This window comes from Vicia villosa, linkage group LG2, assembly GCF_029867415.1.
Source record: "Vicia villosa cultivar HV-30 ecotype Madison, WI linkage group LG2, Vvil1.0, whole genome shotgun sequence".
Taxonomy (NCBI): domain Eukaryota; kingdom Viridiplantae; phylum Streptophyta; class Magnoliopsida; order Fabales; family Fabaceae; genus Vicia; species Vicia villosa.
The window spans coordinates 155,914,902-155,939,612 of record NC_081181.1 but is presented as its reverse complement, the minus strand read 5'-3'; the positions used below and the strand labels follow the sequence as shown (position 1 = coordinate 155,939,612).

The 24,711-nt window shown below is 34.9% G+C and overlaps 3 protein-coding genes across 3 annotated transcripts; 2 read left to right on the top strand and 1 right to left on the bottom strand.

Moving 5' to 3' along the window:
* Positions 1–343: 343 nt before the first annotated feature.
* LOC131652619 (cysteine-rich receptor-like protein kinase 15) lies at positions 344–3,313 on the bottom strand. The gene is made up of 7 exons (XM_058922530.1): positions 2,445–3,313; positions 2,167–2,283; positions 1,889–2,079; positions 1,591–1,801; positions 1,261–1,498; positions 1,022–1,172; positions 344–932 (listed from the first exon to the last, which is right to left on the bottom strand). The coding sequence occupies exons 1-7, from the start codon at positions 3,244–3,246 to the stop codon at positions 627–629; spliced, it is 2,016 nt and encodes a 671-aa protein (XP_058778513.1). The 5' UTR covers positions 3,247–3,313; the 3' UTR covers positions 344–626.
* A 1,222-nt stretch (positions 3,314–4,535) lies between these two features.
* Positions 4,536–7,648, top strand: LOC131647158 (cysteine-rich receptor-like protein kinase 10). Its single transcript, XM_058917071.1, has 8 exons — positions 4,536–5,453; positions 5,532–5,633; positions 5,757–5,884; positions 5,975–6,185; positions 6,305–6,536; positions 6,613–6,707; positions 6,830–6,885; positions 6,968–7,648. The coding sequence occupies exons 1-8, from the start codon at positions 4,661–4,663 to the stop codon at positions 7,265–7,267; spliced, it is 1,917 nt and encodes a 638-aa protein (XP_058773054.1). The 5' UTR covers positions 4,536–4,660; the 3' UTR covers positions 7,268–7,648.
* A 523-nt stretch (positions 7,649–8,171) lies between these two features.
* LOC131650409 (COBRA-like protein 10) lies at positions 8,172–10,269 on the top strand. Its single transcript, XM_058920121.1, has 2 exons — positions 8,172–8,727; positions 8,858–10,269. The coding sequence occupies exons 1-2, from the start codon at positions 8,172–8,174 to the stop codon at positions 10,267–10,269; spliced, it is 1,968 nt and encodes a 655-aa protein (XP_058776104.1).
* Positions 10,270–24,711: the final 14,442 nt, after the last annotated feature.

Genomic DNA, 24,711 nt, shown 5'->3' with positions numbered 1-24,711 from the left:
TCATTTTCAACTAATATCACGACAAAACAAATAAATTTTTTACAATCCTATTAGTAAATATTAAAAAACAATTAAGCTAATATAGAAACTAGCATTTTCAATCTTTTATTCATGAGATAACTAAAGTTTGACTAAATAGACATATTTTATAAAGTTATTGAAAGTTTTATTTGATAATAATTACAAATAAACTTTTAATTTAATTTTACACTAAAAATAAATACATACATTTAGCAACTTAAAATCAAATATCAAAATCAAAGATAAATACCAAAAAGACTTGAGAATCAAAACAAAACAAAAAAACTACTTTATAGTTATATAAGTTTGCAAACGGGTTTTAGTCTAGTTTTACATTATAACAGCAAGCAAGAATCTAGTTAAGACAGGTGAGCATTCTCAATTTTTTTTTTTTTTTTTTTTACTTTTAGATATTGCATGTAAACTGTTTGATAAATGTTCTTGATGCTTGTTTATTGTTGTGTGTTGTTAAAGCTTTCCATTGTCTTGTTTGAATGTGTTCAAAATATCTTGTTGCAGTCAAAATGCATGGTAAAATACTATGTTGCAATCAAATTATATGTTAAAAGAGATGATCTAAATTCCCCTATATACATTGTCTGGAATCATCGCGGTGAAATACTAGACCATATACTCTCATTCGCCGAACGATTTGTTGATGTTGAAGGATCTCCACGAATCATCTTACCTACAGAAAATGCGGGTTGTCTTGGTTGGGGAAGAACCATTGATTCACTTCCTAGGAGAACCATAACATTGGACATGGTGGGCCTGTGTTGCGGGTCTTCCTGTACGCACAAGAGCCCAACATGAATGCACCTAAGAACTTCAAATTCAGAATCAAGACATGATTCTAATAATATAGGATCCACAACTTCTAATCCCTTTCCTTCATTCCACATCCTCCAAGCCTGCCATAGTTTAATCAAACATAATCATATTTAAAAAGTGTAGTTGTACTATAATACTGTTAAATAAAGTGTTCAGTTAATGAAGTTACATATGCTAGGAGAGTTGGGGCAAGTTCGGTTATGTAAAATCCGCTATTTCTTTTCCCACTGATGATTTCAAGCATAATTACGCCAAAGCTGAAGACATCAGACTTCACTGAGAATAGTCCCTCCATTGCATATTCTGGAGCCATATATCCACTATTTTGTATATCAGCATCTAGAACATAAAATACCAAGGCAATGGCGAAAAATAAATTAAAAGATGAGTGTATTTAAGTTGGCTTACTGTGTTCCCACAACTCTTTTTGTGTTTGCTGTATTCTGATTCTCAGAAAACATTCTAGCCATACCGAAATCTGATATTTTTGCTACTAACTCATGGTCTAACAACACATTGTTTGGCTTTAGGTCGCGATGAATGATTTTAAGTCGAGATTCCTCGTGTAGATAGAGTAGTCCTCTTGCTATGCCGCCGATGATGCCATAGCATGTGTTCCAGTCAAGTTTAGGACGTTTGTTTGGATCTAGGATGGTAAATAACAAAAGTCAATCATCTTTTGCAAAATCAAACACCAATCAATATCACAATTGTAAGAAGAAGCAACAAAAATCAAACCGAATATAAATTGATCAAGGCTTCTATTTGACATAAGCTCGTATATGAGTATCTTTTCATCTTCTTCTAAGACACATCCCAACAATCTCACCAAATTCTTGTGTTGAAGTTTTGCTATTAGAATGACCTCATTTTTTAATTCTTCTATACCTTGCCAAGACTTTCTCGACAATCTCTTAACCGCTATTTCATTACCATCTGGTAGAACACCCTGCAATCAAATTCCAAAATCAAACATTACATCATGACAGTAATCTTAACTTAGCTTAGGCCTCACCCAGGTTACAAAGAATTTTACCTTGTAGACCACACCAAACCCTCCTTGTCCCAACTTATTTATATCCGAAAAGTCACTGGTAGCCGTCTTAATAGTTGCTAACGTCATAAACCTCATTTCATCAGAACTAACCAATTGACCTTCTTGTGTGATTGCTACATTCTTATGGCCAGACAACTCTTGTAATAGCGTCCTTTCGCTTCTTTCTCCGTCTGTTTTATTTTATTTTATTATTCAAAAGCAAAATTATATAGAAACAAAATAGAAGAGAACTACGGCTCAAAATAGAAATACTTCACCTCTTTCTCTGTCCTTTTTCCGCATGAGGCAAGTACTGCACAACCCAATAATAGCTGCTAATGTTAAAACCGAGCCACTTATAGTCAAGATAAACATCCAAGGCTTCCATTTTCCTTCTTGAAAATTGAAAGAAGCTTATATCAAATATCAATAGACTCTAACCATTATGGTTTTGAAATAGTATTGAATATAGTAATAGGTGAATGAATTACTTCAAAAAAGTATGAATAATTTCTTGATCTATTGTCAAATTCAAAAGCCTTTAATTAATTTTTACCTTTGGAAGTTGGGAAAATCAAAAGGGATACTGATGATGAAGAAGCATTAAAAAACTCAAACAGATCAAATCTAACGTTGCAGTTGCGACTAACAATAATCCCCCCTTCCCTGTCTGAGCAGCATTGATTGAGTTCCGTGATTGCAGAACTCAAACAACTTCTGCATTCAGTTTCAGAAATGTCTTTCGTACATTCGACAAGTCCATAAATTCTTTTCTTGACAGAAAATTCGATTTCTGCTGTTGCAAACATGTTCTTCGAAGGACTAAAAGCAGCCTCATTTGAGATATTGTTCATTAAATAATTCAAAACCTGTTGAAAACTAATAGGATCTGAAACATGCTTCTCTAGATCATTCTGCTTAGGATATTTTCCAGTATAAACCGCGTTTGTAAAGAACATCTGAAACGAATACCGAACTTGACAAAGTTCATACCATATCATTGCATCCTCACTCTTACACCTATTCATTAAATCCTTACTCGCTTTCTCAATGCATTCTTTGCAAACTGTGGAATTTGTTACGTCCCCTCTGCATAGTGCTTGTCCATAAACTTTGTCTAGTCCTTCTCCCGATGACGTGTTGTTGAAGAAACTTGTGTTTGAAGCTACTATGTTGGAAGATAGAGTTTCCATGAGAAGTTTGAGATTCTTGTCGAATGAAGTGTTGGAAGTGTAAAGTGGAAAATTATCAGGACAATATGTATCTATAGGATTGTCTGTACCAGAAACAAAGTGGATAGATTTTAGCATTAAAATGATTATCATTATCATAGCTGAAGAAATTTTATCTTTCTCCATGATCACAATTTCACTTTTCCACCAAAAGACAAAACATCCAGGTTATTGTTTATGATGAACAGGGTATACTAAATATTAATTGTTTTATTGATTCATGATCAAATAATCAGCGGAACCACATTTCTAGTCATAATAAAATATACAAGTCAACATATGACTTCATTTTCAATTCATCCTTATAAATAGTTGAGTTACAATCTCAGGGTTGCTTGATTGTGATAGCAATAATATATTATAGACTAAATACCACTTTGAGTCTTTGACAGAGTCTTGATTAGTGTTTTAGTCATATCATATTATACTAAGGTCAAGGTAGTAGTATTAACTTAAGTATCATCAATATGATAGGTTCTAGGTATCTAAAAAAAATGAAATATTTTGAATTATTATTAACCATATAGTCACATTATGAAGTAAGCTGTGTACTAGTCATGAGCGACTTTCATTGTAGTAATAAGATATACTAATTTATTAAGAACTGATCTAAGCTAATTTGATTTGATTTGATTATTATGTTAGAAGTTTTTCTAATATTTGTTGGACTACAATTAATAATGATTTTTTGTTTTATAAAGACTGGTTGACATTGTGATCTACTTGATGTTTATATAATATAAATTTGATTAATAATAATGGATTTTTGGACATTTAATACTAATTTGTGTTGAATAAAGTGTAAGTTCATCCATTAGGGTCTATGATGGACTATGAAGCACGGATACCTCTAGAAATAGAAGTGTTGCGGTGTCTAACACGTATAGGTGTCTGACACTTGTATGACATCCGCAGGATATGTGTCGGAAAAGGCAGATAAGTATCGAAAAATTAATCAAGTGTTCCAAAAGAAAGTTTTGATTTTGTTAGATCCATAGTTTCAAATTGTTGTCCACATCCGCAATTGCAGTGTGATCTTCAATCACGTGTGCGGCCACATCGTAACTGCAGCAGACGATTTCAGTCATATTTGTTTAAATTTTCGTTCCAAAAATTAAAATTTCAAAATCCTAAATTTCAATATGTTTCACAACGAACGCATCTATGACCTGCAATTTAAAATCATGGTTAGACCCTACTTAAAATTTGCATGACCTGAATTCAATTCAATGATCAAATTCTATTGGCCAAGAGATAGAATCTTTCAATTTTTCAACTTTCAAAGTTTGGATACAGTTTAATCGACATTTCAAAATCCTTTACCGTAATTTCTTATTCTTGCTTATAATATTAAAAAAAGTACAAGCTGAAACATTTTCCTGGAAATTAATTATAGCCACTTGGCATAAGTTTGAATCAATAACATGCTTAGTTATTTCCTGGTAATTTAACATGTTTTACTCAGCAGAGGGAAGACATAAGAAAAAATATTGAAAGAGAACTACCAACTTTATTTAGAATCAAAAGAAGAAAAAATAACATGATTCATCATGATCTTACTGTTTTCAAATCCATTAAATTCTTCCTTCTTTTCTGTGCCCTCTCTTTTCTTTCATTTGTCGCCTTTGCAGATCCTCCATATGAAACTTGTTCCACAAGAAACATCTCTACAAATCGAAGTTCTTTCGAGAACAATCTAAGCAGCCTCCTTCTCTCTTTACCCTCTAATGTTTCAGCATCAATCTCCAAATTTGGCAATACTTCTTCAGGAATTGGCCTAGATAGAGTTTACGGTCTCTACATGTGCCTCGACTTCGTTTCAAACGAAACTTGCCACAAATGCGTAACAAACGCAATAGAGGACATTGTAAAACTCTGTCCTCAATCAGAAGAAGCAGTTGTATATGAAGAATTCTGTCAATTACGTTATTCAAATAAAAATTTCATAGGCTCCTTGAATGTTACCGGGAACATTGGGAAAGATAACGTACAGAATATTTCGGAACCTGAGAAATATGAGTCTGTTGTGAATAAGATATTGAATAATCTTACTGAGATAGCGTCTTTTAATGTTTCCACGAACATGTATGCAACTGGAAAAGTAGCTTTTGAAGATAAGACAGTATATGCTTTAGTGCAGTGTACAAGAGATTTATCAGCCAATGATTGCAGTAAGTGTCTGCAAAGTGCTATTGGAGATATACCAGGTTGTTGTTATGCCTCCATTGGTGCACGAGTTTGGAGTCGTAGCTGTTATTTAAGATACGAGTTTTATCCATTTTATCTTGGTGAAACAGAATCCACTAGTTCTTCAACAATTCAAGGAGGGAAAAGTAAGTATTTCTCAAGTTTCAACACTAGTCTTAAATAAACATTCTGTCAAAGCCTGTTTTGATTGATTTTTTATGCAGATAAATCAAGCAAAATATGGATAGTTGCTGCCATTGCAGTTGGGGTAGTCTTGGTGATAATAATCATCATTTGCTACTCATGCTTTATCAGAAATCGGAAAAGTAAGTTGTTTGATTTATCATCTTTTATCAAGGTCTCAAGCTTATTTTTTCTATGGGATGAATCTTCATCTTTTTTATCCTGTGATTTGTAACAGTCCTAATTCATTTGTTTTTTGTCTTTAGGAAAGAATGGAAAGGGAAATATATCTAATGATTTCCCTTTTATTGATATTGGTTCTCTTTGTGTGGCTACCAAAAACTTCTCTGATTCAAATAAGCTCGGGCAAGGTGGATTTGGTCCTGTTTATAAGGTAAGTAGAATTCAAGTTTATTCACCATTTTTGCATGAATGATTATCATCATAGGGAAGTTTAGATAAATTTTTGTTTCTTTATTTGTAGGGTATACTTAGTGATGGCATGGAGGTGGCAATCAAGAGGCTCTCAATTTGTTCTGAGCAGGGTTCAGAAGAATTCATTAATGAGGTTATGCTGATATTGAAACTTCAACACAAAAATCTTGTAAAGCTTCTGGGATTTTGTGTTGATGGAGAAGAAAAGCTTCTAGTTTATGAATATTTGCCGAATGGTAGCCTTGATGTCGTCCTTTTTGGTACGTAGTATATCCCAATTTTCACCATTTTTTAGGACTAAATTTTTCAACACTCACATACACTGCGCATCAACCAGTTGCGCTAGACCCAAATGTTTCTTACATTTCTATTGATCCAGAGCAAAGTGCACATCTTGATTGGACCAAACGAGTTGATATAATAAATGGAATAGCAAGAGGCATTCTCTATCTTCATGAAGATTCTAGACTTCAAATAATACATAGAGATCTAAAAGCAAGTAACATATTGTTGGACAGTGACATGAATCCAAAGATTTCAGACTTTGGTATGGCAAGGATATTTGCAGGAAGTGAAGGTGAAGCTAACACGACCACAATAGTTGGCACATAGTAAGCACTTAGTTCCTTGCATCAACTTTTTTTTTTCCTTTTCATATGTTACATGCTTAACAATTCTATTTTGCAGTGGATATATGGCTCCAGAGTATGCGATGGAGGGTCTATATTCCATAAAATCCGATGTTTTCGGATTTGGAGTACTATTGCTTGAGATCATTACAGGTATTATTATCTTTGATAGAAACCATAGTTGAGATAAAAGCATATTATATTACTCGTGAGAATTTTGATTACATCAATAAGAACAACTAACTAATGTAACTAATTTTTACATCTAATAACAGGTAAACGTAACGCAGGTTTCTGTTACTCCAAAAGCACTTCTAGTCTACTAGCATATGTAAGTGTCTATAATCTGAATTTACTACATGAATGAGTGACCGATGATTATTACTTAACATCGTTTATTATTCATTCTGCAGGCATGGCATCTATGGAATAATGGAAATGGATTGGAATTAAGGGATCCGTTGTTACTATGTCCCGATGACCAGTTTTTGAGATACATGAATATTGGACTATTATGTGTTCAAGAAGATGCATTTGATAGACCAACCATGTCTTCTGTTGTTTTGACGTTGATGAATGAATCTGTAATGCTTGGCCAACCTGAAAAACCTCCTTTCTCTGTAGGGAGACTCAATGTTACTGATCCAAATTTCCTAGATTTGGAAGAATACTCGGTCAATTTTTTAACTGTTTCTGATATCTTGCCCGTGTAATGTAAATCGATGTAGTCTTTAGTACCGCGTCGTGTAGATTAAGAAACACCAATGTAACGTTCATAACTTGCAAGCTGGGAATTAGAATATACACAATCAATTAGTTGTTCTTTCTGTTTTACTAGTTAGTGTAGTAAGTTAGTTTGTTATTATCGTTGTGTATTGAGTTAGTGCACGTCAGCGCGATTGTAAATGTTGTGTGACATCAATCAAACAAGTGAAACTCGTAACATGTTTCAAAACATCTCTATCACATTTCTTATCCAAATCCGAAGATAGTTCATTGCCATTATTTTTATTTTTAACATGCCAAAACGATCTATTGCGAGAATACGATTTCATTGAATTGAATAGATTCCTATCATTATCTATAATCCTGAACCAACCCTCTATTGTAAATTTTTATTTATATCTATCATTTGCATCACACAAGTTGAGTGTTATGAGACAAAAATAAAAGAATAAATTTTCACATTACATTATCATGTTATTAATCTGATCATAGATAAATGAGACAGAAGTTTTACTTTGCCACATGTAAGAACAAAATGAAAATATATTTATTTAACATAATGAAAAAAATAGAGATTTTAAATTACTATTAATAGTTTTCCTCTCCCATGTGACTTGTTCTTTGCTAATATTTCGATTCTAACTCTCCTCACTCCCTCAACTTCATAACCTTACTCTCTTAACTCTTGTCACCATTTTTCTATTTTTATCATTCCAATCTCTCTTAAATTTCTCTCAACATTAACATCATAATGTTTCCACATAAATATTAATTTATTTCACCTAGAGTGTCACTCCAACCTCTTTAATTAATCTCCTTATTACAACAATTTCTCAAACTCCATGCAAATGAAACAAAGATTGACAATACAATAAATAAATAAATATAAACATGTCAAATACATGGAGATGTAAATTGTTCTCATCATTAGTAACATTGTTCATAATTTCATGTTGTGTCTATGTATGTGAAGGTCAAGATCCAATAGCAGTGGCTCTCCCTCCGGCCGCGGAAACATGTAACGGAGTTTATATTTCCTACCAACTACTCGGTCGACGGAAGGAGTTTCCTCGCGTCAAGAACGTCACGGCGCAATCTTGGGCCTTTAATGCGACCGCGAAAGTTCTCAACACGGGGAAAGATGTTCTTAAATCATGGAAGTTGTTTATAGGATTTCAACATGATGAGATCCTTATCTCCGCCGACGGAGGTATCCCGTTTGAGGCGGGAGAGCTTCCGGCTGAGGTCGGAAATGGAACAACCTTAGTTGGAAGTAATGTACCAGATTTAGAAACTTCTATTAATACAGCTAATGATTTGACCCAAATTCAAGCATTGATTAAAATTGCTGGTACACAGTTTGGAGTTAAGCCACCTGGAGTTCCAATGCCTAAAAGCATCAAGTTAGACAATGATGGATATAGGTGCCCTCGAGCGAGTACTAAGAGTAAGTCATTTTCTTCTGCAGTTTTGGTCGCTCTATTTTATTTCGCTCGTGATTTTTGTCTATCTATGTTGTTTTCTAGGTCCATTAACTATTTTCTAACTAGAAAAGCATCTAATTCTCTATTTTATAGAGAGAATAATGCAGGCATGTTGTAAAAGAGATCCGAAATTCAAAAAAAAACTTCTAAAGACAAAATTCATACCGCGTCAAAAAGGCGACCTAACAATATCCTATGATATTCTTCAAGCATATGACAACAACTATCTTGTTCAAGTAACAATGGAGAATAATAGTCCTTTTGGACGTTTAGATCGTTGGAACCTAACATGGGAATGGACAAGAGGTGAATTCATACAACAAATGAAAGGCGCATTCACGCGTGAGATCGATTATACAGGTTGCATCTATGGTCCTCCTGGAGAATATTACAAAGACATGGATTTCTCTAAAGTTATGAATTGTCAAAAGCATCCTGTGATCAGTGATATGCCACCGGAGAAATATAATGATACTGAACTTGGTAAGATACCGTTTTGTTGTCGAAACGGTTCGCTTTTACCTATAATCATGGATCCATCACAATCCAAATCCATTTTTCAAATGCAAGTTTTTAAATCTCCACCTGATTTGGATAAAAAATCTCTATTCCCACCAGCAAAATGGAAAATAACAGGTGTTCTTAACCCTGCTTATCAATGTGGACCGCCGTTGAAAGTCACACCGACGGTATTTCCAGACCGTAGAGGACTTGATGCAATAACCTATGCTATTGCAAGTTGGCAAATAATTTGCAACATTACAAAACCTAAACAAAGAAAAACTAGATGTTGTGTTTCCTTTTCTGCTTTCTATAATGAATCTATTGTTCCATGCAACACGTGCGCGTGTGGTTGCGATGAAGACGAAGATAACGGCCGTTGTAACCCTGATGCACCAGCAATGCTTTTACCTTCAGAAGCACTTCTTGTTCCTTTCGAAAATCGAACAAAGAAGACCGTTGCTTGGGCTAGGTTAAAGCATTTACATGTACCTAAGAAGTTACCATGTGGCGATAATTGCGGAGTTAGCGTAAATTGGCATGTAGCTTCTGATCATAAAGGTGGTTGGAGTGCAAGAATCACTTTGTTTAATTGGAAGCCTCTTCCTTTTAAGGACTGGTTCACTGCCTTGCAGTTCAAGAAAGGTGTTTCTAATGGTTTTGAGAAAGTTTATTCTTTCAATGGAACATTGCTAAGAACATTCAATCACACTATTTTCATGCAAGGAATAGAAGGATCAAACTATTTGATAGGTCTAGATAATGATACAAATCTAAAGGTTCCTGGGAAACAACAATCTGTTATTTCTTTTACAAAAAAGTTTATGCCATTTATGAAAATACCTAGAGGTGATGGGTTCCCTACAAAGGTGCTTTTCAATGGAGAAGAGTGTTCTCTTCCAAATCATTTTCCTATGAAAAATGGAAACCAACATAATGTATATTTAGTAAAAGAAGTGTTGATCTTAGTTTTAGCTTTTACCATGATTCAAATATTGTATTAGGGTTAGGATGCTATTGTTAACAACAATTTGTTTAGACTTTTTTTATGTATCTAGCTTTGCTTAATTATTTTCCCCTTTATCTTATGTTGGCTCTTTTTAAATTGTTTAGACTATGTTGGCACTTTTTATATCGTTTAGACTAAAAACATAGTTAATAACATTCAAATTGCAGCTTTCTTATTTCTCTTGGCATAGTGCAACAGTTCATTCACTTCTAAAATCTCATCAAACATCTGTCTCAGAGCTAAGAATGCAGATTGACACTTGGAAATCAATTTGTCCATGACCTTCTTTACTCTAGAAGCGAATAACTTAACAATAATTCTGTATTAGCTACCAACTAAGCAAATAGGTTTGAACTCTACTATACATTGTGGATAATCAGAATAAATTAGCTTGCATATCAAAAGAGGGTGTCACGTGTATTGAAAAACTAAATACAAATGCACCTGGTCATGCTCATTACATCCATTTAAATTCATGTTTCATATGCACATCACAGCGGAATAATCAATCATTTTAAAATGATACCAATAATGAAATCTCATAATAAAAAGTCATGCATAAAAGCATTAGGCACCAAAGACCAATCATCACATAATCTCCTCAATACATCATAATATAAAAGAGTGTAACAATTATCTCTCAAAACAAACATAAGTTCAAACGTTTTCTCGTGTTACATAATCAGAGCATGATTCACTACCTAGAGTAACGATAAACAAGAAACTAGCTCCACGACTAATCCTTGCAAGCAAAGCACCACTACTCTTCGGCACCAAGTTATATAACAGAGTCAGAACCAAGTTAATTTAGAGTATATGATCTTGCACACTTGAACAAATGTTAGGATACCATATTGTTCTTTAAGTATTTTGTTATCATCAAAACCCAAGGAGTAAGAACAAATTTTTTTCCAACAGGATATATGAAGAATCATCACCGACCGGAAGCTTTGATCGTTGAAAGGTATATTACAGAAGAAGTTGTTGAGTTTTGCCCAAACTATTTGTCAGAAATAAAGTCTATAGGAATTCCAAAATCTTGTCAAGCTGACATATTTGGAGTAGAGGTGCTCAAGGTTTAAATATTAAGTCAATGGGTCGGGATGTAGTACATTGAACACATTTCTATATATTTAATAATCTTAGTGAAGTTGAACCTTACATAGCTACTCAAGTAACAATTATAAAGAGAAAATATCCCTGAATTATTGACAAGTGGTTGTTGACACAACATAACAAGAAAATCATAAGTTGGTTTAATAAGAGAATTTCTAATGATGATAATGCATACGAGACAATTAAATGGTTCTCGTGCATGTCATAATTTATTGTGATAACTTGGACGACATACGAAATTTCTAATTTTTCCTTTTATACAAAAGTAAAAGATGATCGTAGTATAATACAAAATAGTGGGGTTATGATTGAGGTTGAATCCCCATGTATTTCTTTAGTTTGAAAGGTAAGAATCCTATTTTGGCAACTACCGCATTCTATGGTGTCATTGAAGAGATTTTGGATATTGATTATGTTATTCTTAAAGTGCCTTTATTTAAATACAAGTGGGTTCCCAATAATAATGGTGTACAAACTAATGAGTTAGGATTCACATGGCTTGACCTTGGCAAGGTAACTTATATGACCAAACCATTCATCATGACTACTCAAGCAAAAGAAGTTTTTTATGTGACAAATCCTTTGGACTTATCGAGGAGATGATCAATTTTTCTCCAAGGAAAATATATTCCTCACAGTGATGGAAAATTTGATATTCCTCCATTTCTTCTTACGCAACACAAATGCCTACTTTATATGAAGAAGTTGATGGAGATGATGTGTATGCTATTCGTTACGATCATCAAGAAGGCATATTAAAAAGTTAACAAGTAAGTATTTTATATTCTTCATTCACAATTTATTATAAGTTATAATTTCTAAGGTTATTATTTGAAATTATAGGTGTTTAAAGTAAAGACACCAAGAGACAAGACATCAAGATACCAAGATACTATTATTTAATGCATTGATGTCAATGTTTAAAAACACTAGAAACGGTAGAGGATTGAAAAAACGTAACTCGAGAATCGTAGCACAGAACGTAAGTTTCTACTACTGATAAAAAAATAATTTATATATGCATAATTTTATACACATGTAAAAAATAATCGTATATAAAGAAAATAAGTTATAAATTATAACCAAAAATTCATAAGTTCATCATCTATATTCACAAATTCATATCCAAAACAATAAAAAAAAACTTATTTCAAAATAAAAACAATCCTCAAACAAAAAGAAAAGTAAACAAGTTTAAAACAAATACTCCAAAAATTCAAATCTCATATATGGATAGTCGTCTTCATCCTCATTTTCATCTTCATTTTCTTATAGTTCTTCATCTTCATCCGCTTTTAATTCTTTATCAATTGGATCATCATTAATAGGACTATGAGGAACATCCAAATCATCACCAACAACACCAACACTACTAACATCTTCTCCATCATTAAGTATGATGTCTTCATGTATATGACCATTACCATCTCTATTCTCTTGCCATTCATCTTCAGAAGGAATATCTTCATAAAAGTTATACGAAGATTTCCTAGCTTCCTTCTTTTTTCCCAACTTTGAATTAGTCATCAGATAAACTACGTCGTTCATAGTTTTTTGCTTTAAAGATTGCTCTTTTTAGTGTGGACCTAAATAAATTTAAAAAAAATTAAAATCTAAAACTTATACTCAAGATTATTAAAAGTTGAATACTCAATTTAAAATATTACTTACCCTTTCAAAGACACTCCAATTCCTTTCACATCCCGATAAACTACAAGTTAAACTCAACACTCGCATAGAAAATCACTGCAATTCGGGATATGCACTTCCATAAGACCCCCACCATTGTGTTGGCGTTTTGGTTTTAAGTGCTAGAATAGCTAAATCACAACCAAATTTTCCATCTTTTTCTTTGAAGCTTTCAAGTTGGTAATCAATCTTAGAACGCTTTTCCAAGTCTAGCACCATCCGATTCAAACACTCATACATTCCATCCACAACCTCATTATCAATGACGTATTCAGCAGCATAATGCAAGATAATATTAAGAAAATTTCCAGCAGCATGCAATGGCCGATGTAATTGCTTATCCCATCTTTCATCAATAATTTTCCATATCGGTTTGTAACTAATTAAGAGGGAAATGAATTAGATTTGAAACTAAGTGTGTAAGTTTAAACCAAAAGAAATTATAAGATAAGTTACCTGCTACCAATATCTTTGAAGTCTGGTCGAATCTTCTCTTTTGCTCGGTCCATCTCTTCATAAATGAAACCCATGGCTGGTTTCTCATCTAAATCCACCATGCGAAGCACCCTAATTAAGAGAAAAGCACCCCTTATGCAATACACAACATCTTTCTAAAATTTCTTATCAATAACCAAACTTTCCACAAAGATCCCATCATTACTCTTTGCAAGTTTACTAGACTTCCACTCGTTTGATATAAATATATTTTTTAGTGATGCCATATTTTCATACAAACATCCCAAGGTTAAGTATGAAGTGGAAAAGCGAGTTAAGCCGAGTCGAATCAAATCACCTTCTTTTGTAAATTTATGCAATACTGAAATTAGACCCGTTCTTGCATAAATGAAGGTTGTGATTTTCTTACCGCTTGCAATTGTCTCTTTGTGCAGTGTGATATTTTTCTCAAAATCCTCTAACATTAAATCGATACAGTATGCGACACAAGGTGTCCAATACAACTGCTTCCGCTTTTGCATCAACAAATCTCATGCTGCTTTGTAATTCCCTGCATTGTCCATTACAACCCGCACCACATTATCTTCCCTAACTTCCACAACAACATCATCAATCATTTTAAACACCTTGTCTGCAGTCTTGCTTATATTCGATGCATTAATAGATTTCATAAAAACAATTCCTTTAGGACTATTCACCAAAATTATTATAGTCCATATCCTACTATCAGTCCACCCATCTGTCATTATGGTGCAACCTAACTTCTTCCAAACAGCCATGTGTTCATCTAATTCATCATTAATCCTATTCATGTGAAAATTCAAATATTTCCCTCTAACCTCATAATTGGATGGTGGTTTAAAATCTGGACCATGTTTAGCAACAAGTTCAAACATTGTCTTCCATTCTTCACTATTAGTCACATTAAATGGAATAGCATTATTGTAAATACATAAAGCAATAGCCTTACACGCGTCCTCTCTCATTTCCTTTTTCCATATGTTGTTTATAGTGGCTTGAGAAGTCATTCCCACTCCATGTTTCTTAAACATATTTGAGGTGTTCAAAATCTCTTCTCTCTTTAATGTCATACAAATTTGATTTCTGAATCAACTTAGTCTGCAATTCCACAACAACAATCACTATTTCCTTCTTAACTTCATCCGGAACAAATCTACAAGGTTTGACATCCCTACTAGTTCCAGCTAAATGATGCTTGATTCGATAAACTCCTCCACTAAAATCTTCCCCGCAATACTTACATTTCCACTTTTTTGTGTTTGGAATTGGTAAAGCATGTTTCCATGCAGGATCAAACTTATTTCCAGGGGCATTTTTTGGAACATTTCTGTTAGTTGCAAGAGGTATTGGTTCACTTCCAGAAGCCATTTGAGAAAAAGATGAAAAATAGAGGAATGATAAAACAGAAAAGTAGAAGAATACGAAGCTGTAGATATTGTTTAAAGGCTGAAAAACAGAGGTGATAAAATAGATAAGTAGAAAAATAGGAAGAATAGGAAGATGTATATATTGTTTAGAGGCTACGATTATGTTTATGTTTTTATTATAGTTTTTAAGAAATACTGTATTAAGTATAATAATCAAGTAATAAGGCGTGAAAAAGGAATGTGGTGATAATGATTATTATTAGAGAATAATTATTATTATTACTATAGGGTGAATCATTAAAAATTTCTCTTTCTAGGTCTGAGACGATAACAATAATGATATACTATCAATAGTATTAATGGCAAATAGTTACTTTTTAAGAATATGGAGAATTGCAAGCAGTGATACAGTCCAACACATTTCTAAATTCTGATTTTTAAATTTTTTTAATGCAACCCGACCCGGATCCATATCCACTTTAAAATTAGGGCTTTTTTAATAAAAAAACCCAAAAAAATGGAGTGGCTGTATATCAGATTGCCCAACGTTTTTCCTTAACTGAATCGTACGTTTCTACCAAGTTTTATCCTTACGATTTCAATAGACTCGCAGCACGATGGCATGTAAATGGAACGTAAAATCGAGCGTTTTTACGTTTTAACTCTCGTTTCTGAATACACTGATTGATGTGTACATTGCAGGTTGTTTTGTGTCATTTTGGTTTAATGTAATATACAATTTTTTATTCTTAATGAAATTTTGTCATTGATATAATACAAATTTTGGTCTAATTCAATTAACAAATGAGTGTATTGTTGTTTCTGGTGTGATACGATTGAGAAAAATTCAAGTTAAAAATTTGAGAATTGTCTAAAATAAAAGATATATATTATAAAAACAAATAATATCATAATGGTTGTTTAATACAACTGTTGTTATAAGTAGAACACTATCAATATAGACAGTAGACATTTTTTTCTCTCTCTCTTCGAAAGCTCTAACTTCTCTCTAGGAGAGAGTTAGGGTTCCGTATTCGATTTTCATGGTTGACGGTTGTACTGACAAGGACTATGGAGGCTGGAGGAAGGTGGTTCATAATCGGAGCGGAGGAGGGAAGAGTGTGGGGTGGGATGTTTTCCCATGGGGAGGGAGAAATTCAAACACTAAGTCCAGTGACGCGAGGAAGATGGAAGAGGCAATTTCATTCTATGTGTCTGAGTTCCCAGATTCCCACTCTGCTAGAAAGTTGTTTGAACTTTTCGGTTGTGTGGTGAATGTGGTGGAGGTAGCGGTGGCGCCAAGGAGGAACAAAATTGGAAAACGTTTCGGTTTTGCTCGATTTATTGACGTGGAGGATGGGAGATTGATGGCGGTCAGGTTGGATAACATAATGATTGCTGGTAAGAAGATCCATGTAAATCTCCCACGGTTCGGAAGGGGTGTTGTGAAGGAGATGGGGGTTAGGGTTGGGAGAGGCTTCGTTCCTATTCAGCAGAAAGGGGTTTGTCGAGATCCGGCGGTCGCGTTTAGGGATTCTAGGTCTTTTGCTAAAGTTGTGGCGGGTTCTGCCGATTCTCCAGACAAGGATGTGAGTTCTACTCTGAATCTGGTGTTTTATTCGAATGAGGAGAGAAGACAGAGACTGAAGAAGGCTTTTGTGGGAATCACTTTGATTCCAGGAGCAGCATACAACATTCAGGTTCATATGGAGATGGAGGGAATTCATGCTATTAAGGTCAGTCCTCTTGGTGGTAACTTATGTCTGTTGGAAGAATTGGAGTCAGGGTATATTGAAGACTTTCTGGGACAAAAGGACAACTGGTGGAATTCTTGGTTTAGTGAAATTAAAAGGTGGGAACTGGGAATGGTGGCTGAATTTAGAGAGGTGTGGTTGAGGATCTACGGAATTCCGGCTTTAGCTTAGCACTCGGATTTCTTCGTTAAATTGGCAGAGATCTGGGGCTCCTTCATTTGCATCGTCAAGAAAACCGCTGATGGCAAAGTCATGGATGTCGCGCGTGTGATGTTGAGGGTTCCTTTGGATACGTCTTTTCTGAACAATGTTTCATTTAGCATCGATGGTGTCTTGCTCAAGGTCTTCGTGAGAGAAGACGCGATGGGAATCATTTGCTCGTGTCCAGGTATCCCGAATTCCTTTTCTTCTGTTTCTGAATCATCGGAATTCGATGATTTCAGCTGTGATAATAATGCAGAGGTGGGAGACGATTTTAACACGTTATGTTCTGAAGATAGCATTCATAGATTTTCCTCTGAATCTGAGAAAATTAGTACCAATAGGTTCCATGGCGATAACGTGAACGAAACAGAAGGCAGTTGTAATACGGTGAACTGACTTTTTATCGATCGAAATGTCGCGGTTAAGCAAGAGTCGCCACCGACTTTTATTTTATCCAAACAAATTCAGAAAGGCTAAAAGAAACAGAAAAAAACCTTTTAAAGAAATCTAAGTTCGGGGGGTAATTTATGCAAAGGGAAGGTGTAAGGCACCCTTTGCATCCATGGTTTTCCATGGGCTCTTAATTGCTTTGCTTGCTCGTTTTCAGAAAATGTAGATGAAAAAGGAAAAATGGACTTTAGCTCGTAAATGAGCGTAGCCAGTTTTTTGAAGAATTTTGAGAAAGAATATAGAAAATAGAGCATGGCAAGGCAATTAGGGGCAATTACCTTAAACTCAGATGATAGGTCTCTTTTTTGCCTTTCAAAATGAAAGGGTCAATCCTTGCCATAAGAGGGCAGGAAGCCTTTCGTTTGGAGGTAGAAGGGTCGTCGAGTTATCGTTCGCCCAAAGACTGACCCATGCCATAGAGAGGCAGGTAGTCTAAGAGGAAGGATCAGAATAGCCTTTGTTTGTAGGCAACCAGAAGATACCTCAGCCTTATTCGTGGGCAACTTCCGAGGGTCGAGGTCATGTTAGTGTATCGAAGGCAGCATCATTTTAGGGTCTCATGACCTTTTATCGAGGCAACATGGCTGAGGTATCCTCGTATTCGAGGGACTGGCTATTCTGCACAAAATACAAGGCAACAAGGCAACAGGCAACAGGCAACAGGCAACAGGCAGCAGGCAACAGAGAGGGTTACCCAAAAGTGTGCGTGTGTGCACCAATCACGTGATTATATTCAATTATATTATCTTGTAAATTAGCGATTCTAAATTCAATTCATGGTTGCCACTCCCTATTTTACTAACCACGCAGATAATATAAGGCAAGAACAACAATAATATGGGGAAGGGGACAATGAAACCAGCGGATCCCTTAGTAGGGTTTGACATAAGTAATAATTAAACAGAAAGAATAAAAGATTAGGGTTTAGGGTTACCAAACTCGTAGCTTTGGCAATCAACGAACCCTTTTTGCATTTGACCTGATAGGGTTAGTAACCAGAGGACGCTTTAAGGTTAACCCTGAAAAGAGGCAAGGCGGAGGCAGAAAAATCGAGTGTAGGCAATGTTTATTTAAAAAGACAAACCCTAAAAACAGGAAATAAAATAGATTTTCAATTTTTAGCGTTGAATACTTAGCTTCGGTTTTTTTGAAGGCGCATGATCGGGAGGAATCATGTTGCTAACCCTGAAAAGAGCAAAGGCAAAAAAAGGATGAAGGCAAGGCAAACCCTGATTATTCAAAATGAAACCAAAATAGATTTTAAATTAAATAGGGTACTTAGCTTTGAATCTTGATCGGGCGCGTTGTCGGGAGGTGCCTGGAAAGACAATCCTGAAAAGGCACAGAAAAATATATATTTTTTAGTGTATGACTGATCGAACGATAAACCCTGATAAGTCAAATGTAAAAACAAAACTTCGATTAAATTGTCTAATCCGAATTAATTAAAAAATATTGACCAAATTAATTATTTAATTATTATTTTAAATCAAATAAGAAATGTTATTAACAATTAAATCAATTAATCATTTAATTATAAAATAAATCAAAATAAATAATTTTATGGAAAGGAAATTTAAAAGAGATTTTAGTTAAAAGAAAATTTAAAAGAAAGTTTATTAAATAAATATGTAAACAATACCTAAAAGAAATAATTTAATCAAAAGAAAATAAAAAGAAACATAGAAATAAATAATAAAATAAATTAGAAATATCACTTAGCTGAGATTCTATGTGGTTGTCTGAGAGGGTCTATGGTGGACTAGCACTCCCAAGGGCGTTGGATCAGAGAGCCAGAATGATCTGATGGTGATGATGTAGGGTGCGCCATAGGTGTGAGGGAAGGAAACGCACCAGATCTGTAAGTAAACCAACACATTGAACAAAAATAATTGGGTGTTGCTCATGGGTATCGAACCCACGCAACCTCGCTCACCAGTGACAAGTCTCGCCATCTATGCCATTGCTTGATAGTCGTTTAGGAATCTAAACCATGTGATTATATACAAAACAAAATTTCTAATATTTTCAAAATGGAAAGAGCGCGTGCAACTGTTCATCCCCTTCGTTGAATTTTTCAGATGCAGACATCTTTAGCCACGGTTTGCAAGCGTAGCTGCATCCTTTTGCCATTCAAACCTGAAAACCGACATTGATAAACGCAAAACAACAACCCAGATCGGATATAAATCGTCCTACGAATCCAATGAACCTATTAATTGGACCTGAAATTGCTTATAACTCAGAATCCCCTTTTTAGAGAACTCGAAACCTAACAATGGCGAGTGGCTATTTCTGTACCTAAACTCGAATTAAATCATCCAGATACAATGCAAATATCACCAATAACATGAATATATAATCGAAACATGTTTATAATGGATGAATTATCATAATAAAAAACGTGAAAACTTGCAAACCGTAAGGCTTGAATGAACCAACTCAGCGAGCTTCGGCAATTGGTAGGGATCCGGTTGACTTCAGGAAACGTCCAGGGACCTTGTTCGTGGCTTGGAATGACTTGAATCGGTTTAGAACTTAGTATGCAAGATCACCCTTCTTCACGCTTATTTTCTTATTTCAATAGGGGTTCTGCCACCAAAAAAACCTCCCCTCTTCTGAATTGTCCCTCATACTTATAAGGTTGAATCTAGGTTAACAAACTTTGGACAAAATCAAAGATTGAGAGATTAAATCTTTGATTGAATATTTGATTCAATTTGCCTTAAAAACTTCCCTTTTTGGCTTACATCTCTCCAATCCTTTTTCCATCTCAATTAACGACTTTGATATGATTTAGGCTCTTTGTGAATTGAGATTTTTTAGGAGAAAATAAATCAAAACTAATCTTTCATTATTTTTACCAATTATTTAATTTATATTGAATTTTAAATAATTAAATTCCAAAATAAAATAAATAATAATAAAAAATAAATAAAAGGGATTTTGGATCGTAGATGAGCTTAAGATTAAGTTTGAATGAGGAGAAAATAGGCCCATTTGGAAATATTTGGAACTTTTGGACCTTTTCTTTTCACACATGCCTTTGGAAATAGGTGAATTTGTACACCTTGCCATTTCCTTATATTTCAACATTTTTCTAAGTTCTTGGAGTTTTGTGTATTGATTTGAATTTTGCACAAGAGAAATAGTATGGGCAAATTTTGGGGTATGACAGCTGCCCCTGTTCAATTATCTTAAACCTGAAGATGTAGAATGGTTTTGTGTGCCAGTCGGTATCTAAAGGTGGAAGATGATTGAACACTAGAATACCAAGAAATTTGCCCTAGCTGAAGTAGGGACCTTTGTCGGAGATGGGCTTAGAGATGCCATCCAGGCCTTGAGAGAAAGTTTATTGGAGGTTGATCATGTCAGTACTGTTCGTAGTGACTGAATTAGATCTAAGTCCTTTGAACTATTCATGGAGGGTACTCGAAACTAAGTATCAGAATTAAATCGTCGTCTTGATTATCTCTGAACTATCTTCGAAATAATTGTCACAATTAAATCTCTATCTTGATTATCTCTGAACTATCTTTGGAGGATACCCAAAATTAAGTGTCAGAATTAAATAACTATCTTGATTATCTCTGAACTATCTTTGGAGGATACCCAAAATTAAGTGTCAAAATTAAATAACTATCTTGATTATCTCTGAACTATCTTTGGAGGATACCCAAAATTAAGTGTCAGAATTAAATAACTATCTTGATTATCTCTGAACTATCTTTGGAGGATACCCAAAATTAAGTGTCAGAATTAAATAACTATCTTGATTATCTCTGAACTATCTTTGGAGAATACCCAAAATTAAGTGTCAAAATTAAATCTATCTTGATTATCTCTGAACTATCTTTGGAGGATACCCAAAATTAAGTGTCAGAATTAAATAACTATCTTGATTATCTCTGAACTATCTTTGGAGAATACCCAAAATTAAGTGTCAAAATTAAATCTATCTTGATCATTTCTGAACTATCTCTGGAGAATATCCGGAACTAAGTATCAGAATTTAGATATATGTGTTGATTATCTCTGAGCTATCTTTGGAAGATATCCAAAATTAAGTATCAGAACTAAATCTCCATCTTGAATGAGCGTCAGAATTAAATCTTTGATTTGATTATCTCTGCACTATATCTAGAAGACAATGTTTATTTGATTGTAGAAGTAGGCTGAAAAAGGAATATTAGTTTTATGCAATGTTGTGATGCATGTATTGTAACGCTTATGAATGAAAGTGTTATGCATAGGCAATGAGGCGTATGTATGTTATGTATGAATTTACTATGACACATGATGTACGAAAGTGATTTATGCTATTTGGAGTATCTTGAGAAAATAAATCTCTGTATTATTGTGATTTTGTCGTTTGATTTTGTCTTGAAGAAGTACAGCTGGGGATTTATGATTCTTGCTTGGGGATAATCAGTGACTTGATGTACCCCGATTGGGAATAAAGACCATAATAAACCATGTTGGCGGAGAGCAAAGTGTTGGAGAAACGACAGTGTTGAAGATGTAAACTCTGTTGGGGATCTACATCTGTGTCGGGACGAGAACTTTTGAAGATATCTTCTTAATGATTACTTTGTGGGGATATGATCTTATGAACCTGGCTCTGTGGGGAGATGTGGATGTCTTGAAAGTTGCCCCCAGTATCATAGTAACTTACTACTCGATTCAGGACACGCCACTGAGTATTGATCAAGATGTTGAACTGGACTTGCATAGATCGGCCCCTGCTAGTGAGGACTTTATGAAGTGTATATTGTAGGTGACATGCCCCTAGTAATCGTAAACTTAGGATGATGCCCCTGACTGTTTGGCTTTTGAGAGATTCTTGGAATCTTGACTTGATTGCCCCAGATTGATTGGGAAAAACGTGTCATGCCCCTTGTATACGTAGGGGACATTGCTTTTTTGGAGTAATATTGTCTGTCGGGATAACTTTCAGTCATTAGTTGTACCCTGTTACAAGTTCTTTCTGATGCTAACATTTGAAATTATGTAGCAGAATATGTTTAATAATGAATTCATGAGATGCAATGCATACGTTTGTCTTGAGTTTTTGAAAAACATTAAAGCAGGAGATGTAAAACACGACATTTGTAGGAACATGATATTTATAACAATGTGCCATTTGTGAAAATTTGACATCAACTCGGCATTTATGGTAAACCTTAAGGAGCCAGGATACCCTTTTGGTGACAATATGCTTTTGAACTAACCATGCTTCAATTAGGACTTTCAAGGGTTGTAACGTGGTTTGGTTCACGGTTTAAAAAACAAAGGATAAAGGCTCAAAATTTGATTGTACCCTCCCCTCTTCGTGATGATCTTCGGTCCTAAGCTTAGTTAATTTGACTTATGCATTCAGGTTCCAAGAGACTTTTGGATTTGCACCTTTGATAATGATGATGGTTCACAAGCAAAGAGAACTTTTAAGATGGCAGCCACTTCTTCCTTTTGGTAGTCACAACATTTTGTTGTTCAGGAATTTATTGACTTCTCTTTTTTCATCCTTTTGATATCCCTAACTTTTGCCTGAACTGTCTATTTTGAGCTTACAGTCAGCGGGATGCCTTGATTTTTGCCTAAGTCTTCTTTTTTGATTTTTGACTTAGCAGGATTTTCTTTGTATGTATGTTTTTTTATTTTTTTTCCTTTTGAAAGATGTTGACTGCCTTGTTTGATGATTGATTGAAACGTCATTGTCTTTTGATTGACATTTCCAAAACTTCTTTGATGTGTGTGGTTGAACGTTTGTGATTGAAACCTTTGTTGAAAGGTGTACTGAATGATTCTCTTAAAATAGAATGCACAGCTAAATTAACTGAGAACTACCATGCCCCAGGTTATGATCAAGGGTTTTGAATTTTTCAAGAAAGAAACTTCTACTTCTTAGGCTCAAAGGGGTTGACGAGGGATTAACATCCTTATATCTCCACTATTTAGGAATTGAAACAATGCCTGTACATCGTCAGCATAGTCCGTTCAAAAGCATATTGTATGAGGTTGCGGTATCGTTTTCGTCATCCTCCCTCAAAAGGTATACGACTTTAGCAAGAGTTGAATAAACACAAAACGTATGCAAAGTAAATACGCAATTTAAAATGAGTGATAACGAAATAATGTATTCAAGACAAACATATGCAATGCACTGATGATAATTATTAAAACAGATAATGTCTATCATAAGTCGAATGTTTAAACAAACAGAATAGAAATTTGCAAACAAAAGTAAATCTAATGATCTAAAAAGTTCATCCTTCTAGCCATCCATAGTATTAGCAATCTTGTTGTGATTAGGCATGGGAGCAGTGATCACATTAGGAGTTGCAGGAGTGTCGAACTCAATTTCTCCAGCGTCGATCATATCTTGGATCTTGTTCTTCAATGGCCAACAATTCTCTGTGTCATGTCCAGGACTATTAGAATGATATGCGCATCTCGCATTGGGCTTGTAACTAGGAGCAGAGGTGTTAGGATTCTTAGGAGGATCCCTAAGGGTGATCAAATTTGCCTTTAGCAGATGTCGTAAAGCTTGAGCTAGCGACGTGTTGATCTTTGTGAATTGACGTCTGGGTGTATCTTGTTTGTTTTGACGACCTTGTTGAGGCGTCGGTGTGGAGCTCAGAACTGCCCCAATAGATTGATCAGGTTTTACGCTTTTCTGCCCATACACAACATAGGAATCTGACCTCCCATTGAAATGCTTCCTTGTAGTACTTGAGGATGTAGCTACTTGAATCTTACCACTTCGGATGCCATTCTCGACACGTTCCCCAGTCAGTATAAGCTCAGTGAACCCAGATGACGAACTCCCCAGCAAATGACTATAGAAAGGGCCAGTCAATGTATTCATAAACATATCTACCAGCTCTCTATCAGTCAAGGAAGGTTTGACTCTTCCAGCTAGATCTCTCCATTTTTGAGCATATTCTTTGAAACTTTCATTAGAGCCCATGGACATGCTTTGTAGTTGCATGCGAGTTGGTGCGAGGTCGGAATTGTATCGATATTGTTGGTAGAAGGCACCCATCAAATCCTCCCAGGTACTGATGTTAGCACTTTCCAATTGATAGTACCATTCGAGTTGAGTTCCAGATAAGCTTTCTTGAAAGAAATGGATCCAGAGCCTCTTATCAGCAGTGTGAGGCTGAATCTTCCTTACATAAGACCTCAAGTGTAGTTTAGGACAAGAGACTCCATCATACTTAGCAAAGGCGGGAGTTTTGAATTTTGGAGGAATAACGACCCCAGGAACAAGTCCAAGCTCTTCAAAATCCAGCCTAGGTATCTTCTGAATTTCCACGCTTCTCAGGCACTCTTCTAACATCTTGTATTTGTCATCGGGATGTTCGTCCTCATGGTAAT

Bases quoted from the DNA above. Each gene is read 5' to 3' on its own strand.
- LOC131650409 (XM_058920121.1), top strand. From the start codon at position 8,172: ATGTCAAATACATGGAGATGTAAATTGTTCTCATCATTAGTAACATTG. The intron at 8,728-8,857 runs GTAAGTCATTTT...TCTATTTTATAG, and splicing joins CCCTCGAGCGAGTACTAAGA to AGAGAATAATGCAGGCATGT.
- LOC131647158 (XM_058917071.1), top strand. From the start codon at position 4,661: ATGATTCATCATGATCTTACTGTTTTCAAATCCATTAAATTCTTCCTT. The intron at 6,186-6,304 runs GTACGTAGTATA...CTATTGATCCAG, and splicing joins CCTTGATGTCGTCCTTTTTG to AGCAAAGTGCACATCTTGAT. The intron at 6,886-6,967 runs GTAAGTGTCTAT...TTCATTCTGCAG, and splicing joins CTTCTAGTCTACTAGCATAT to GCATGGCATCTATGGAATAA.
- LOC131652619 (XM_058922530.1), bottom strand. From the start codon at position 3,246: ATGGAGAAAGATAAAATTTCTTCAGCTATGATAATGATAATCATTTTA. The intron at 2,284-2,444 runs GTAAAAATTAAT...TCAATTTTCAAG, and splicing joins GATTTTCCCAACTTCCAAAG to AAGGAAAATGGAAGCCTTGG. The intron at 933-1,021 runs GTAACTTCATTA...AAACTATGGCAG, and splicing joins CCCCAACTCTCCTAGCATAT to GCTTGGAGGATGTGGAATGA.